The sequence below is a fragment of the Delphinapterus leucas genome, chromosome 19 (assembly GCF_059928025.1).
Source record: "Delphinapterus leucas isolate spDelLeu-1000000601 "Yukka" chromosome 19, BTC_Dleu_Yukka2, whole genome shotgun sequence".
Taxonomy (NCBI): domain Eukaryota; kingdom Metazoa; phylum Chordata; class Mammalia; order Artiodactyla; family Monodontidae; genus Delphinapterus; species Delphinapterus leucas.
In genome coordinates, this window is record NC_143147.1 from 41,849,321 (window position 1) to 41,865,809 (window position 16,489).

Here is a 16,489-nt window from a genome sequence, read left to right on the forward strand (position 1 = left end):
AACAGTCTCCTCCGCTTTCCCCTCCCTTAAGTCCGGGCTGTGCCTTTGTGCGGTGTGCTCATCGAGCCCGCATCGCACCGCTGGCCCGATTGGTCCCGGCGACTGGGTTTTTGCTGCCCAGGTCGACTCAGGGCACAGCCAGGGCTGGGGAATCCGGATTATCGCCTAGGCCCAACTTCGGACAGCGCTCTAGATTTCTACCGCGTCCCGCCTCTAGTGCCGCCTCTAGGGCGCCGAATCCCCGTGGGGTCCCGGGAGGTTGGAGGGTAGATTTTAAGGTATGAAGCTTTCACTTCTCAGACGTCAGAGCGTTTCGGGGTCCATGTCCGCAACCTGCCCGACTTTTCTCAGCCAGAGGGATTGGTTGGTTCTCGTTACGCCCGGGGCCAGACCTATGAGCACACATGTCTTGGCGCCTCGGCTCTGTCAGCCCGCCCCTCTGTTAAAAGGCCAGCTCCTTTTGCTTAAAAGCAAAACGTTTCTGCCCAGCCCTCTGTTACCCACGTTTCTGCTAGTCTGTGGGTCTCAAAGGGGATGGCTTTGGCGACCTGCTACTTGCTTTTTCTGTTTCTGATTGCTCTTGAAGACAGAGAAGTGCCCAAGTGGGACTCAGCTTTCTCCCACAGCTAATTGCACCTACACAGCTGGTTTTTTTGTTTGTTTGTTACTAGTAACACAGGGGATATAGGATAGTGTTAAGGTCTCCAGGGCGTTGAATCTGTCATAACTTCTGGCTAGTGAGACGATTTACCAGTGCTTCCACCGACTCGTGGAGGGTGGGAAAGAGAAGCTTAACGGTTCTTCACATATGTTGGGTAGGTGTGTGAAAATAAAGAGGTACAAAAGATGAGCGTCCTTAACTATGCTGTTCTTTTACTTGCCTTGTGGCACTCATAGGACTGGTACAGTGGAGAAATTACTGGACTGGGATTTAGTAGATGAGGGTTCAGCCTTGGATTTTGCCACTGACTAGTAATACTCCTCTGGGCCTGTTACTTAATCTCTCTGGGTTTCGTATTCCTTCTTTGCAAAATGGGAGTATTAGAACAGAAGGTCCCTAAGTCTGAAAGAGACATTAATATACTCTGTTTTCTTTCTCATTTTCCAGGTGGCAGTAGAAACATAGGGAGCCTTTAATTGTGCCAGGAATATTGCCAACATCAGGGCCTATTAAAGATAAACCACGTTTTTCAGAGGTTTTAAAAAGAGGGGAACTCATACATGTGGAGTTATACCCCTACTTTTTTTTTGTAACCACTAGGATCAACAGCGATAATGACCGAGTGTACAAGCCTTCAGTTTGTCAGTCCTTTTGCTTTTGAGGCAATGCAGAAGGTGGACGTTGTTCGTTTGGCATCTTTAAGTGATCCAGAATTAAGACTTCTCCTGCCCTGCTTGGTGCGGATGGCACTTTGTGCTCCTGCTGACCAGAGCCAAAGCTGGGCTCAGGATAAAAAACTCATCCTTCGTCTTCTCTCTGGAGTGGAAGCTGTCAATTCCATTGTTGCTTTGTTGTCTGTGGACTTTCATGCTTTAGAACAGGATGCCAGCAAAGAACAGCAGCTTAGGTAATGTCATACTATATAATGTGGATTGATTGGTATTTATTTCGATTTGCTTAAAAAGAGGGAATCAAATTTTTTTGGAGATTTTAGGGCTTCTTATTGCAGTGCACTCTTCCAAAAAAGAGAAGATTGGGAATCTGAACTTTGGAGAGCATTTTTTTTTTTTTGCGGTACGCGGGCCTCTCACTGTTGTGGCCTCTCCCGTTGCAGAGCACAGGCTCCGGACGCGCAGGCTCAGGGGCCATGGCTCACGGGCCCAGCAGCTCTGTGGCTTGTGGGATCTTCCCGGACCGGGGCACGAACCCGTGTCTCCTGCATCGGCAGGCGGACTCTCAACCACTGCGCCACCAGGGAAGCCCTGGAGAGCATTTTTTAAAGTTATTTTTCATTTATAATTAAAATTCTAGGGTCTTTTGTATTTTTATTTTATTTTTTTTGTGGTACGCGGGCCTCTCACTGTTGTGGCCTCTCCCATTGCGGAGCACAGGCTCCAGACGCGCAGGCTCAGTGGCCATGGCTCACGGGCCTAGCCGCTCCGCAGCATGTGGGATCTTTCTAAGCCGGGGCATGAACCCGTGTCCCCTGCATCGGCAGGTGGACTCCCAACCACTGCGCCACCAGGGGAGGCCTCTAGGGTGTTTTGAATTCCATATTGTAAAATGTTGTGCTGAGAACTTTGGCTAGATACACTGTTGTGCTCAGGCTAAACTGATTAGGCTAATTACCCTCAGTGGGAAGGGGGTAGGGTAAGTTCCCCTAGAGTAGAAGGATTTATTGGAATCTCCTGAGAGGCTTTTATTTTTTTTTTTATTTTTTATTTTTTTTTGGTTCTGCCACACAGCATGCAGGATCTTAGTTCCCTGACCAGGGATCTTAGTTCCCCAGCCAGGGATCTTTGTTCCCCAACCAGGGATCTCAGTTCCCCAACCAGGGATCTTAGTTCCCCAACCAGGGATGGAACCCCCACCCCCCGCAGTAGAAGTGCAGAGTCTTAACCATTGGACCTCCAGGGAAGTCCTGTAGGAGGCTTGTTAAGCTTGTACTGAGTCCCCCAAATTCTGGACATTTGTTTTGTCCTTCCTCCCCCATTGTGGATCCAGTAGTGAGCCACTGTTGTTAATGGAAGTGGGTGTTAACTGTCAGTTGTAATGGAGTCTTTACACAGGTTGTGAATCTCTGAAATAGAAAAACAAAATATTTCAGAAGTAATACATTCATGAAATATATGAAAAGAATTCATATATTCTTTTGTAGATTATTTCTGTAAAAGGTCATTTTTATGCTTTTATTTCTGTGCCAGTGTTCTCATAATTGTTTTACACGTTTGTACTTTATTAGGCATAAACTTGGAGGAGGCAGTGGAGAGAGCATCCTGGTATCACAGCTGCAGCATGGACTGACTTTAGAGTTTGAACACAGTGATTCACCTCGTCGATTGCGTCTTGTGCTTAGTGAACTTTTGGCAATTATGAACAAGGTGCGTCTATTTTAATCACAGCTCAAAATATGCATGACTTGATATCTGCACATAGAAGGTAGAAACAGGCAAGAAGGCAGGCAGGTTGCATCCTCTTGTACACATATTTCTATTTGTTATGTAAGTGTCTTCCTTTCAAAGGCTTGAAAGGATATTAAATGCCTGCTTTTAAAGGCTGTTTCTAATTACTATTTTCTCTAATTTATGCCTATTCTGCATTCTCTATCATAAGGTTTTTTTTGTGTATGGAGTCCATTCAACGGCTTCTTGATATTTAGAAAGATATATAGCTCAAGACTTGTATAAATGACAAAATTTGAAAATATCTCTATAGGATATAATTTCTCCCATAAAATGTTGTGAAGTATGTACGTGATTCCTAAAAAATGTGTGAGATTCCTTTAGATACTGATTGAATTATGTACCTCATACGTAACGGTGACTGGGGAGTATCAAAGCTGAATTGAATGTGGGATATTTGGCTAGCTTCACTCACTAGGTGGCTGAATTGTTCCTGTATACTAAAGAAGGCTATTCAACCTCTCATCTCAGAAAAATGATAGGTTACTTTCTTTCTTTCTTTTATTTAAAAAATTTTTTAAAAATTTATTTATTTATTTATTTTTGGTTGCACTGGATCTTCGTTGCTGCACGGACTTTCTCTAGTTGCGGCGAGCGGGGGCTGCTCTTCCCTGTAGTGTGTGGGCTTCTCATTGCGGTGGCTTCTCTTGCTGCAGAGCACGGGTTCTAGGCGTGTGGGCTCAGTAGTTGTGGCATGCAGGCTTCAGTAGTTGTGGCTCATGGGCTCTAGAGCGCAGGCTCAGTAGTTGTGGCGCACGGGCTTAGTTGCTCTGCGGCATGTGGGATCTTCCCAGAGCAGGGCTTGAACCCGTGTCTCCTGTATTGGCAGGCAGATTCTTAACCACTGCGCCACCTGGGGAGTCCCTATTTATTTATTTTTATTGAAGATTTGCAATGTTATATTAGTTTTGGGTGTACATAGGTTACTTTAGGTCATGGACTTTTGGGTGATAATGGTTAATTGAAACTCTGAATTTTAAATTTGTTAATGTTAGGAGTTACCATACAGAGAACTAAGTTGGATCTTCATATTAAGATGTCTTATATAAGATTGGGCCCAGAGTTTGAGAAGCAAATGTTTTTTACTTTGAGAATATCAAGGTTAGTTAATTTATAATAAATAAAGTTTAGTTTTATCAATTGTGGACCAAAAAAACCTAAATTCTGTTTCCGAAGAAAATACTGATGGGGGCGTGGATTTAGTTAGTTCTAGATAGTTTTTAAGATGTGTTACAAATCTTAATTTTTTTTTCTATTACAAAGTTATTTACTTCAGCTCTTTTCTACTATACTGATAGTCTTTAATTTTTTCTTTTTCTTTTATTTTTGATTTTTCTTATTTTTTTGGTCACACCATGTGGCTTGCAGGCTCTTAGTTCCCTGACCAGGGATCGAACCTGGGCCATCAGCAGTGAAAGCACAGAGTCCTTACCACTGAACTGCCGGGGAATTCTTGACAGTCTTTAATTTTAACTAATATTTTCCTACATCTTTTTCTTAATACTGTACTTGATGCCTCTAATGAAATAAGTGACCTGCCTCCTCTGAGCGGTTTCCAGTTTTTCAGTTCAGCACCCTTCAGCATATGGGAGATGTAGCAATGAAACTTCTGTAGGAAATTTTCAGAAAAGCTGGTTGGTACTTTTGATGACCTAAATTTTTATTCTTTGTTTTTCCCACACTTCATTTAGAACATGAATTTATAGCTGTTATACTGCTTTAAGTTTATAGTTTTTTAGCTTTTTTTTGAACTACAACTTATGTAGGTAGCATTCTTAGTTCATTTCTTTGGCTTGTCTTATCTTTAATTCCAGATGTCTCCAAATATTTGTATAAATATAAATTATCAAGACTCATATTGCATGTCTGGAATAACAATGTGACTTGACTAATTGTGGTTAAATTGGTACATTCATCCAGTACTGCATATTCTACTGTAGTATATTAATGACTTATTAAGAGACACGGTCTGTAAGCTCAAAAAATAATTACAAAAATAGTAAGGGGTCTAATTCATTACCTGAAATTAAGAGAGTTCATCATTTCTTTTTTCTTTCTTTTTTTTAAAGGTATCTGAGTCCAGTGGAGAATTTTTTTTCAAGTCATCTGAGCTATTTGAGAGTCCAGTCTATTTGGAGGAAGCTGCAGATGTACTTTGTATTTTACAAGCAGGTACTATAATGAGTGCTTAGATAAATTTCAGATATAGTTTCTTGTTAAATGATACTGTGTAACTTCTTAACCTGGAGTGTTGTGCTGTTTTAAGGTTCACCTAATTAAGAATGTACCTTAAAAGTTTAGGTCAAAAATGACTAATAGTAGGACAATGATTAAGTAAATTATATTATTTCCATAGTATAGCATACTGTGCAGCCATTAAAGTGGTGTATTTGAAGAAATTTAATCATTTTGGAAAATGTTCACAATATGTTAAATGAAAAAAGCAAGTGGCAAAATGGTAAGTAGAATATAATCCCAGTTTTGTTAAAAGTAATACCCATAGGGGGATTAAAATAAAATCTTTCAAATTATTAACTTTGAGTGATGGGATTAGAGCTGATTTTATTTATATTCTTTGCACTTTTTGTATTTTCTGGGCTCTTTATAATAGGTATGCATGATCAGAATTAAAAGATAGAGGACATAAAAATGCAGAGAAAATTTTCATGAAAGTAACTCTTTTGACCAACACTGTCCACCACAGCGATGACAGTGTTCTGTGTTGTGCTGTCTAGTACAGTAGCCACTAGCCACATGTGGTTATGGAGTACTTGAAATGTGGCTAGTGTGATTGAGGAATGAAACTATTTTTAATTTAATTTAATTTTAATTTAAATAGTCACATGTGGCTACTGGCTATCCTACTGGACAGTTCAACTCTACACTATGAAAAGAAAGTACTTTAATTACTTTTAAATGACATTGGTGAAATGTCAAAAGATGTTTAATGTATGATACAATGAAATATCACTCCTTAGTAGTAACACTGATTTTGTTTTCTTATAGAGCTCCCATCCCTGCTTCCTATAGTTGATGTAGCTGAAGCCTTGCTCCATGTTAGAAATGGTGCCTGGTTCTTGTGTCTGTTGGTGGCCAATGTTCCTGATAGTTTTAATGAAGGTAAATGTAATTTTAAAATGGGATATTGAAGAGATTTGCTTGGGCATGTACAGGACCTTTTTTTTTTTTTTTTAATAAATTTATTTATTTATTTATTTTTCGCTGTGTTGGGTCTTCTTTGCTGTGTGCAGGCTTTCTCTAGTTGCTGCATGTGGGGGCTACTCTTCGTTATGGTGTGCGGTCTTATTGCGGTGGCTTCTCTTGTTGTGGAGCATGGGCTCTAGGCTTGCGGCCTTCAGTAGTTGTGGCACGCAGGCTCAGTAGTTGTGCCCTGCGAGCTCTAGAGCACAGGCTCAGTAGTTGTGGCACACGGGCTTAGCCGCTCCTTGGCATGTGGGATCTTACCAGATCAGGGCTCGAACCCATGTACCCTGCATTGGCAGGCGGATTCTTAACCATTGCACCACCAGGGAAGTCCCTAGGACCTATTGTTTGAGCTAAGAAGAAACACTTATATGGTTTTATTTGAGATTTTAGTTTTTGAAAATTTATTAGTGCGTATTCATTGTAGAAATGCTGAGTTTAGAGAATTCAAAATTGTTTTGAGGTTACAGATTTAAGTACAGTGAGTATGCAGCAAAATTTTCTTTTTTTGACCATTCATCACCAGTGCTATAATAGGGAAGTAAAAAATACTAAAGAAATAGAATATATAATCCCTGTGTTCAGTGAACAAAGGGGAGAGAACATATATCTGTGAAATAGCCAAAGAGCAGTACGAGATATACGTAATCAGAAATACCAGCAATCAGACCTTTGTTTTTTAGCCTTATTGCTATCAGCTTGCAGAAAAGTATAGGGTAGAAATTGAGAAAAATCAACTGAAATTTTCACCACTATTTCAAACTGCTAGTGACTGAAGATTGTTGTTTGGGTCTGAGTGAAATAAAAATTACATTTATTGAGCAAGGTAATTCGTGAATTGAGAGTCAAGCAGAAAAAGATGCTGGATCTGGGGGGCATAATTTCTTTTTTTTTTTTAATAAATTTATTTATTTGTATTTGTTTATTTTTGGCTGCACTGGGTCTCCGTTGCTGTGCGCGGGCTTTCTCTAGTTGCAGCGAGCGGGGGCTACTCTTCGTTGCGGTGCGCAGGCTTCTCATTGTGGTGTCTTCTCTTGTTGCGGAGCACAGGCTCTAGGCACGTGGGCTTCAGTAGTTGGGGCATGCAGGCTCAGTAGTTGTGGGTCGCGGGCTCTAGAGTGCAGGCTCAGTAGTTGTGACACACGGGCTTAGTTGCTCCGTGGCATGTGGGATCTTCCGGGACCAGGGCTTGAACCCCTGTTCCCTGCATTGGCAGGCAGATTCTTAACCGCTGTGCCACCAGGGAAGCCCTGGGGGGCATAATTTCTAAACTTGTCACTCACTCTTTGTGTGATCTCCATCAAGATACTTAACTTCTCATTTGAAAAATGGAGGCATTGATAATATTTCCCTTTTGTTTCTAAGAGATTTACTGAATATTACACGATAGAGTTAGGTTGACCTTTCAGCTCTTTAAAGATGTCATTCTGTTGTCTATGGTAATTTTTATCTTTATTCCTCTGTACATGTTCCTTTTTTTCCTCTGGCTACTTTTATTTGTTTATTTTTTTTTTTATCCCTTCTGGCTACTTTTAAGATTTTCTCTTTATCACTGGTTTTCAGAGATTTGATTGTGATGTGTCTTGGTATGATTTTCTTAGTGTTTATCCTTCTTGGAGTTTATTGAACTTGTGGGTTTTTAGTTTTCATCAAGTTTGTAAAAATTTCTTCAAATATATATATTTGTCTTTCATTCTCTTTTTCTGAGACATTACAAGTATGTTTGACTATTTGATGTTCCACAGGTCACAGTTCATTTTTTTGAGTCTCTTTTCACTCTTGGCTTTATTTTGATCAGTTTCTATTGCTATGTTTTCAAGTTTCCTGATCCTTTTCTTCTGTAGTGTCTAATCTGCATAAATGAGCGATTCTCAAGACTGAAAAAATTGTTTCTGATATCCTACTTACAAAGCTTAAGGTAATGGAGCCTATTAAATGTTCAGTTTGTAGGGGCCTGATCAAAAATGGAGAACGACAAGATGAAGAGAGTCTTGGAGGAAGGCGGAGGACGGATGCCTTACGCTTCTTATGTAAAATGAATCCTTCTCAGGCCCTGAAGGTCCGAGGCATGGTGGTAAGAGATCTTATTATTTTTCTGAGATAAAAGCCTTTATATTAGGACCAGGAACCCTTCTCAAGATGGTTTTAGAATATTATAGAGATTTGGAATTATAGTTATAGACTGGATGTATTACCTTCTTCTCTGGGTTTTTATGTTTTGTGTTATGTCCTCCCCTAAACTTTAGATTCTGGCTCATCCTGGCCCTTTTCCTTATGATATTGAATTCAGTTTGTTTTCTTTGCTCTGTTAGGTGGAAGAATGTCACTTGCCAGGTCTTGGAGTGGCTTTGACCTTGGATCATACTAAAAATGAAGCTAGTGAAGACGGAGTGAGTGACTTGGTTTGTTTTGTTAGTGGTTTACTTCTTGGAACAAATGCGAAAGTCCGGACTTGGTTTGGAACTTTTATCCGAAATGGACAGCAGGTGAGGGAGAAATACGTGTATAGACCAAGGATCATGCTATTTTAGTAGTAAGAGAGGAAGAAACACTTTTAGAATGATGTCATTAAGTCCGTGGTTCTCAAACTTCTTAGTCTCAGGACCTCCTAACATTTAAAATAAATCATTGAGAACTCCAAAGAGCTTTTGTATGGGCTTTTTTTTTTTTTTTTAAATTTAATTAATTTATTTTTGGCTGTGTTGGGTCTTTGTTGCTGCATGTAGGCTTTCTCTAGTTGCGGCGAGCGGGGGCTACTCTTCGCTGTGGTGTGTGGGCTTCTCATTGCTTTGGCTTCTCTTGCTGCACAGCATGGGCTCTAGGTGCATGGGCTTCAGTAGTTGTGGCACGTGGGCTCAGTAGTTGTGGCTTGAAGGCTCTAGATTGCAGGCTCAGTAGTTGTGGCGCACAGGCTTAGTTGTTCCACAGCATGTGGGATCTTCCCAGACCAGGGCTCGAACCCGTGTCCCCTGCATTGGCAGGCGGATTCTTAACCACTGCGCCACCAGGGAAGTCCCTGTATAGGATTTTATCTATTGATATTTACCATACTAGAAATGAAAACTGCAGTTTTTGAAATATTTATTTATAATTAATTGAAAAATAATAATCTCATTAAATGTGACTATACTTTTTTAATGAAAAATAACCGTATTTTCCAAAACAAAAATTTACTGAAAAGAGTGGTATCATTGTGCATTTTTGCAAGTCTCTTTAATGTCTGGCCTTTGGAAAAACTGCACTGTGTACTTGTGGGAGAATGAGTGAAAAAGATCTATAATGTTAAGGAAATATTTTTGACCTTCTGGACCCCCAAAAGAGTATTGGTAATCTCCAGGTTTCTGGGTCAGCCACGTGAGAACTGCTACGTTAGGTTGCTACATTAGGTCATCAATACAAGTTGTTATTGTAGTCTGTAATTTTAATATGTGTGTGTATATTATTATTATTATTATTATTGTGGTAAAATATACATAATGTAAAATTTACCATTTGAATCATTTTTAAGTGTACAGTTCAGTGACATTAAGTACATTTACAGTGTTGTGCAACCAACATCACTATTCATTTTGAGAACTTTTTCATCATCCCAAACAGAAACTCTGTACCCATTAAACAATAATTTCCCATTCCTCCTTCCTCCCAGCGCCTGGTAATCTCTTTTCTACTTTCTGTTTCTATGAATTTGCCCATTCTAGGTACCTCGTATAAGTGGTATTTCTCTTTTTGAGTTTGGCTTATTTTCCTTAGCATAATGTTTATTTTATTTTATTTTGGCTGCATTGGGTCTTTGTTGCTGTGCGTGGGCTTCCTTTAGTTGCGGCAAGCGGAGGCTACTCTTCACTGTGGTGTGCGGGCTTCTCATTGTGGTGGCTTCTCCTGTTGCAGAGCATAGGCTCTAGGCGCGCGGGCTTCAGTAGTTGCAGCGCGTGGGCTTAGTTGCTCCATGGCATGTGGGATCTTCCCGGACCAGGGCTCGAACCCATGTCCCCTGCTTTGGCAGGCGGATTCTTAATCACTGCGCCTCCAGGGAAGTCCCTAGCATTATGTTTTTAAGGTCCATGCATGTTGTGGCATGTGTCAGAATTTCCTTCCTTTCTAAGGCTAATATTTTATTGTATGTATCTACTACATTTATCCATCCATCTATTGATGAATATATATTATATTTTGCAACAGTTTTTAACTTGCAAAATATTGTACTTTTTCAAAAAACATCGCATGGTAACTCTGTGAATAGAGTCCTGTCCCTACAAAGAAACTAATGCAGAATGGGTTTTAACTTCTTGAGGTCAGTGAGCTTGACAGTAACATGTATACTGCTTAGACCCTTCTTCAGTCTTTTTTTTTTTTTTTTTTTTTTTTGTGGTACGCAGGCCTCTCACCGCTGTGGCCTCTCCCGCCGCGGAGCACAGGCTCCAGACGCGCAGGCTCAGTGGCCATGGCTCACGGGCCCAGCTGCTCCGCGGCATGTGGGATCCTCCCGGACCGGGGCACGAACCCATGTCCCCTGCATCGGCAGGCGGACTCTCAACCACTGCGCCACCAGGGAAGCCCCCAGTCTATTTTTTTTATGCCATGAATTCACCATACTTTTCTGTATCCAAGTTTTACTTTACTTCTAGCCCATTTGAAAACTAATTTTAAACTTTGCTTTTGAAAAGGAAGTGAATATTTCTAGTATTTCTTCTATATGTCAGGCACTGTGCTAAGCACCTGGTATGATCCGCTTGTTGGTAATTGTTCTTTGTGTGCAATAAGCTTATTTGAACCTTATATCATTAATAAAACAGGCTTACCATATTTTACTTTGAAACACTCTAAAAATAATAACTAACTTTTGCCTAGTCCTTTACAGTTTAGAACTGCTTTCATATTTATTATCTTTGTTCGTTTGTTCATCTATTTAACAAATATTGAACGCTTGCTGTATGTCAGGCACAATATGTCAGGCCCTGATGAGTAAGAGATGACTGGACGTTATCCCTGCCTGAAGAACTGGGGGGGTGGTAGACTTGTGAACTCCTAACTAGAGCACTCCTGGGAGTTAAATATTATTAATAAGATATTCATCTCCTTGTCATTTAAGACAAGGGGTTCAGAGAGGTTAACTTATATGCCTAAAAGTACATAATCAATTAATAGCAGAGCTTTTGTTTCCACTCAAGCCCTTGTGTCTTCACAATCTGAGCACTTTGTACATATGACTCCACTAGTCATTATGTATTTGAAAGCATCATTTACATGATGTTTTACATCTCAAATTGTTATTAATTTAGTATTTTCTGTACAACCAGTCCAAATTAGGGTGAGTAGAGTATTTGTCAAATCCACTGAATTTGCTCGATGGATTAAAATGAGATTCTGCAGTTATGATAGCCTCAGCCTCCTCAAATGGATCAGTTTCAAGTGTTTAAGTGGAGAGCTTTGTTTGAACTTCCTTCTGACTTAGTAAGTGCTCCATGCTTTCTTCCTTTTGTGGCCCATATTTTACAGAGAAAAAGAGAGACCAGTAGTTCTGTCCTTTGGCAAATGAGAAGGCAGCTTCTTCTGGAGTTGATGGGCATTCTTCCCACAGTAAGAAGTACCCGCATTGTGGAAGAAGCTGATGTGGAGATGGAGCCCAATGTGTCTGTGTATTCGGGGCTGAAAGAAGAGCATGTTGTGAAAGCCAGTGCACTCTTACGTCTGTACTGTGCTTTGATGGGGATCGCTGGACTCAAGTATTCAATAATTTGATATTTTACCTTTTTGTCATTTTACTTTCTTGTTTCTAATCCCAAGAAAGTGAGCCACAGGCCTTTTATTCAGAGGACTTGGGTTTTCTATTGGGCTTAGGTAGTGAGCTCGCCTATATCAAGAATGAAGGCCTCAGGCAAACATTCCTAGCTGGGATTTATCCATCTATTTTGGTCTGATTGTAAATAGAATTATGTAAATACGGGAGGAGCGAGAGCAGTTTAAGAAACCTATGCCTCTACCACAGCTTGACATGGCTCTCATGAGTGATCTGTGAGTTATCCTTTACCTAGCCCATGCAGCTAGTTGAAGTAAATGTGTTCTGTGTTTCCTTTTACAACTGAGATCATAGATTGTTTAAAATTGATATGATGCGATTATTAAGCACGAGATTTCTTAGTCACTGACTACATCCTTTTGAATACTGTCCTCAACTGTTATACATGTAGTCCTCACTTTGCATGTCTCTGTTAACTTGAGTTTCAGTTACCACACTTTAGTTAAGTAACACTGCTCCCTCAACAACTAATGTATCAGTTACCATGATACATTAACCAAATTATTGTATAAAGTACAAACTTTGCTGAGAGCTTTTTAAGCCACAAATCACTGTGTAAATAAAAGAGGCACATCATGAGCAGTGACCAATCACATCATTTCTTTTAAAATCTTTCAGTAACTAGTCCATGTACAAGTATTACTCAGTTCATGAACAGACAGCAAAGTGAGTAGTAGTATCATCTCCTTGTCTCTCAGTGAATAAACCCATGTGATATTTTACAGAAATGGATAATTGAAAGAGGGAATTGGCCAATAAAAATGAAAGTGTAGCAAAGAAAGTAGTTAACGCTGGAAGTGACATGTGAGCCAAACGTAAATAGAAGAAACAGCTGACTGTGAGGATGTTGGCAGTGCTGCCGTTTGAGAGACCCTAGATACGTAGCCAGGTGAGCTTAGTGAAGGCGAACTTGAGGAAAGTCATTGTGACAAAAGGGATGAAGACCCAGAGGACTGATGCTGACAAAAATCTTCACATTAAAGGAACTCTCAGATATTTCATGACTGGAACTACAAAGGATAAAATATTGGAAGCTGATCCAAACTTAGAAGGGGGTATGATAATTCATCAAGGCTTAGAGAAGATGCTCACTCCATATTATAAGTTATACAATGAGAAGATGGCAAGGGCTGTTCAAACTACTCTTGATAAATCTTTTACAAAGAAAACGCTTTAATTCCCAATGTTTCTAATATATCCAATTATAGAATGCTGTATAAATATTAGTTTTACTATTTAAAAAAATTTCCCTATTCATTGTAACCAACAGAGTTTTTAATGTCCTGACAAAAATTTTAAAAGTCGTGGAACAGCTGTAATTTTCCCCATTGATTATTAAGATCTTGATGCAGTTTCAGCTTGCATCGTTATTTTTATGGTCCCACACTACTGTGCAAAGTGGGGACTACCTGTATCTGTGTCTGAGGAAAAACACTAGTTGTGAATTCAACAGTTTTGCTTTTGACGTCTTAAGATATTAAAGATTTTATAAGTAGTGAGGTACATTATAAAGCTCAAGATTTGTATCTGAAAGGTTAAACTGTTGAGAAGTCCCTTCTTCCTTCTCTCAACTGAAAAAAGCAAAACCTAATAATGTATTCCTTTTTTAGACCAACTGAGGAAGAAGCTGAGCAATTACTGCAGTTGATGACAAGCCGTCCTCCTGCCACACCAGCTGGGGTTCGCTTTGTTTCACTTTCCTTTTGTATGCTCCTGGCCTTTTCTACACTTGTCAGGTACCCAACTATATAACTGTACTATTTTCTCAAGGTCTGCTTTTGTTTATTTATTAAAACACATGTACAAAATTAATTAGGAGCTTACTACAAAATGGTCTAAGATAGGGACATTGGTATTATTTAATAAAAGGATATCAGTAGCATCTCCTGTATGCCAGTTATTTTATTTGCCTTTATCAAAGTTTCATGTACACATTGTTTAAAGGAGTCAAAAGAGTTCTTCAAGATTCGAGGCAAATTGTAGTCCTTATTCCCCACTCTCCCTGTTTCCCCTTCCCTAGAAGCAGCTTCTTTCAGTTCTTTCAGCTGATTCTTTTGGTTTTTACTACCGCATCTTTATTAACATGTTTGTATTCGCTACATCCTGATTTTTCGTTTTAGGAGTATTTGTTGACTTCCCACTATGAGAATAAGGAATTAGTTCTCTCTTTTCTCTCTGTCCTCAACATATCTACACATCCTTTCTATCTTTCCATTCTCCCAGTACAGTTATTATTTTGCTTTGACCAATACATAGTTGTTTATGTTACACTAGTGGAAGTGCAACCAAGCAGTAGATGATTACTTTTCTTTTGCAAAACTTGTTTCTCCATTAATAATTATCCTGTGTTTTTGTTCTTTGTTTTTCATTTGCTCTGTATTTTGTGTGCTTACATTAATGCAATCTCAAACACTCTGCCAATCTAAACCTCCTCTCAAGATGTTCAGACTCATTAGATATTCTGCCAGTTTCATTTTCTTGAGGAAATCTCTCCTGGAACATTTTGACCTCCCATCTGAACTGGCTACCTCTGCACCTGGTACACAGCTCTCATCTGGGAATTGCTCTTCACTATTATTTTGGGGACTTGCTTCAGCTGTCCTTTGTTGGGTCTTCTGTTTCCTGCATCTTATGTCTCCATCTTTTTACTTTTATTTATTTATTTATTTATTTATTTGGCTGTGCCGGGTCTTAGTTGAGGCAGTCGGGATCTTCCTTGTGGCATGCGATATCTTTAGTTGCAGCACGTGGGATCTTTAGTTGTGGCATGTGAGATCTTTTAGTTGCAGCATATGGGGTCTAGTTCCCTGACCAGGGATCGAACTGGGCCCCCTGCATTGGGAGCGTGGAGTCTTAACCACCGGATTACCAGGGAAGTCCCTCCATCTTTTTTAATTTGCTCCCTCATTTTGCGTCTTTAGAATGGGTATGCGAGAGGTAAATTATTTTAAGACTGGGTATGTCTGAAAATGTCTTTATTCTGCTTTGACACTTGATTGATAGTTTGATGGGGTATAGAATTCTAAGTTGGAAATAATTCCCTTTGAGGATTTTGAAAGTCTTGCTCTATTGTCTTCTAACTTCCAATGTTACTGTTGAGAAATCTGATGACATTCTGTTTCCTGGTCCTTTTTGCGGCTTGTTCTTTTTAAATATGGAGTCATGTAGGATTAGCCTTTTGTCCCTAGGATTTCTTGTTTTGTTTTGTTTTGTTCTGTTTTGCGGTACGCGGGCCTCTCACTGTTGTGGCCTCTCCCACTGCGGAGCACAGGCTCCGGACGCGCAGGCCCAGCGGCCATGGCCCACGGGCCCAGCTGCTCCGTGGCACGTGGGATCCTCCCGGACCGGGGCACAAACCCGCGTCCCCTGCATCGGCAGGCGGACTCTCAACCACTGCGCCACCGGGGAAGCCCTGTTTCTTTTTTATACTGTCTACTGCTTCATCATGGCATGGTTTCTCTGATATTAATCAAAATGATTGAAGGGGTTTTATTTGTTCTGTTTCTTTTCTCTAAGTTTCTTTTTTTCTGCCTTTTTTTGTTCTATATTTTTCAAGTTAGAAGCTTTTTTTCAGGTTTGGTAATTCTTGATTGTCTGTTCATATTTAAGAGTGGGAAACTAAAAAGCAGGTTAGAACTTCTGAATGCATAGATGGGAAACTCTTGGGCTTTTCAGAGTCTTAGAGAAGACTGTTGTCTTGCTTGGGGAGTGGAGGCCTATAAATAAAGTGAGGGTTAAGGGCTGGGATGTCTCAGACTGCAGTATAAGCATTCACATAATTCTTCTACTTTCAGAAAGGTGCTCTAGATATCCCTGATTGTCCGTCAGTTCAGAGACACCCTTTTTTACTATATCCAGAGAATAGATCTCTAGTCTTCTCCTCTCTACTGGGGGATGGGTATTCATCTAGGTGTGTAGAATGGAGGTGATTTGGAGGTCTACTGCTCATACAGACTGTCGATATTTAGTCTCTGTCTTCATTCTCACTCCCAGAACTGCCTGGAGTTGTCAGTTTCTGAGGCCTTTGGGGATTCTGTGGTGTAAGTGGCAGATTGGTTTTCCCACCTGTCAGTTTAGTGTTCTGCTTTCTCGGGTCTGCTAGGTCAGTTATCACTCATCTGTGTTGGCTCTGTCTTCCAGTATTTTGTGTTGTTGTCCCTCATCATCATCCTATGCATTTATGCCTTTTAAGAAAATCCCTTTAATGTAGTTGGAATTGTGTGTTTCAGGAAGGTATGAAATTAAGTATGTGAAATGAAGTACTTTCTTTTCTCTTTACCTGAAGTAGTTTCTTGCTTTCTTTAAAAATTTATTTTATTAAATTATAGTTGATTTACAATGTTGTGTTAGTTTCTGGTGTATAGC

General features: G+C 40.0%; 1 protein-coding gene across 8 annotated transcripts in view; it reads left to right on the plus strand.

Moving 5' to 3' along the window:
• The window catches only part of INTS2 (integrator complex subunit 2), a 60,777-nt gene that overhangs the window by 8,919 nt on the left and 35,369 nt on the right, over positions 1-16,489 (plus strand). For 5 of the 8 annotated variants that reach the window (XM_030763151.2, XM_022552559.2, XM_089900963.1 and 2 more), the window contains exons 2-9: positions 1,262-1,568; positions 2,904-3,042; positions 5,193-5,295; positions 6,130-6,243; positions 8,271-8,401; positions 8,640-8,813; positions 11,824-12,050; positions 13,735-13,860. In XM_030763151.2, coding sequence (XP_030619011.2) covers positions 1,262-1,568; positions 2,904-3,042; positions 5,193-5,295; positions 6,130-6,243; positions 8,271-8,401; positions 8,640-8,813; positions 11,824-12,050; positions 13,735-13,860 — 1,321 coding nt within the window. Of the gene's footprint in view, positions 1-9; positions 279-1,108; positions 1,569-2,903; positions 3,043-5,192; positions 5,296-6,129; positions 6,244-8,270; positions 8,402-8,639; positions 8,814-11,823; positions 12,051-13,734; positions 13,861-16,489 lie in introns of those variants that run through there. The other 3 variants (XM_022552556.3, XM_030763152.2, XM_089900962.1) reach the window with 3 other exon arrangements.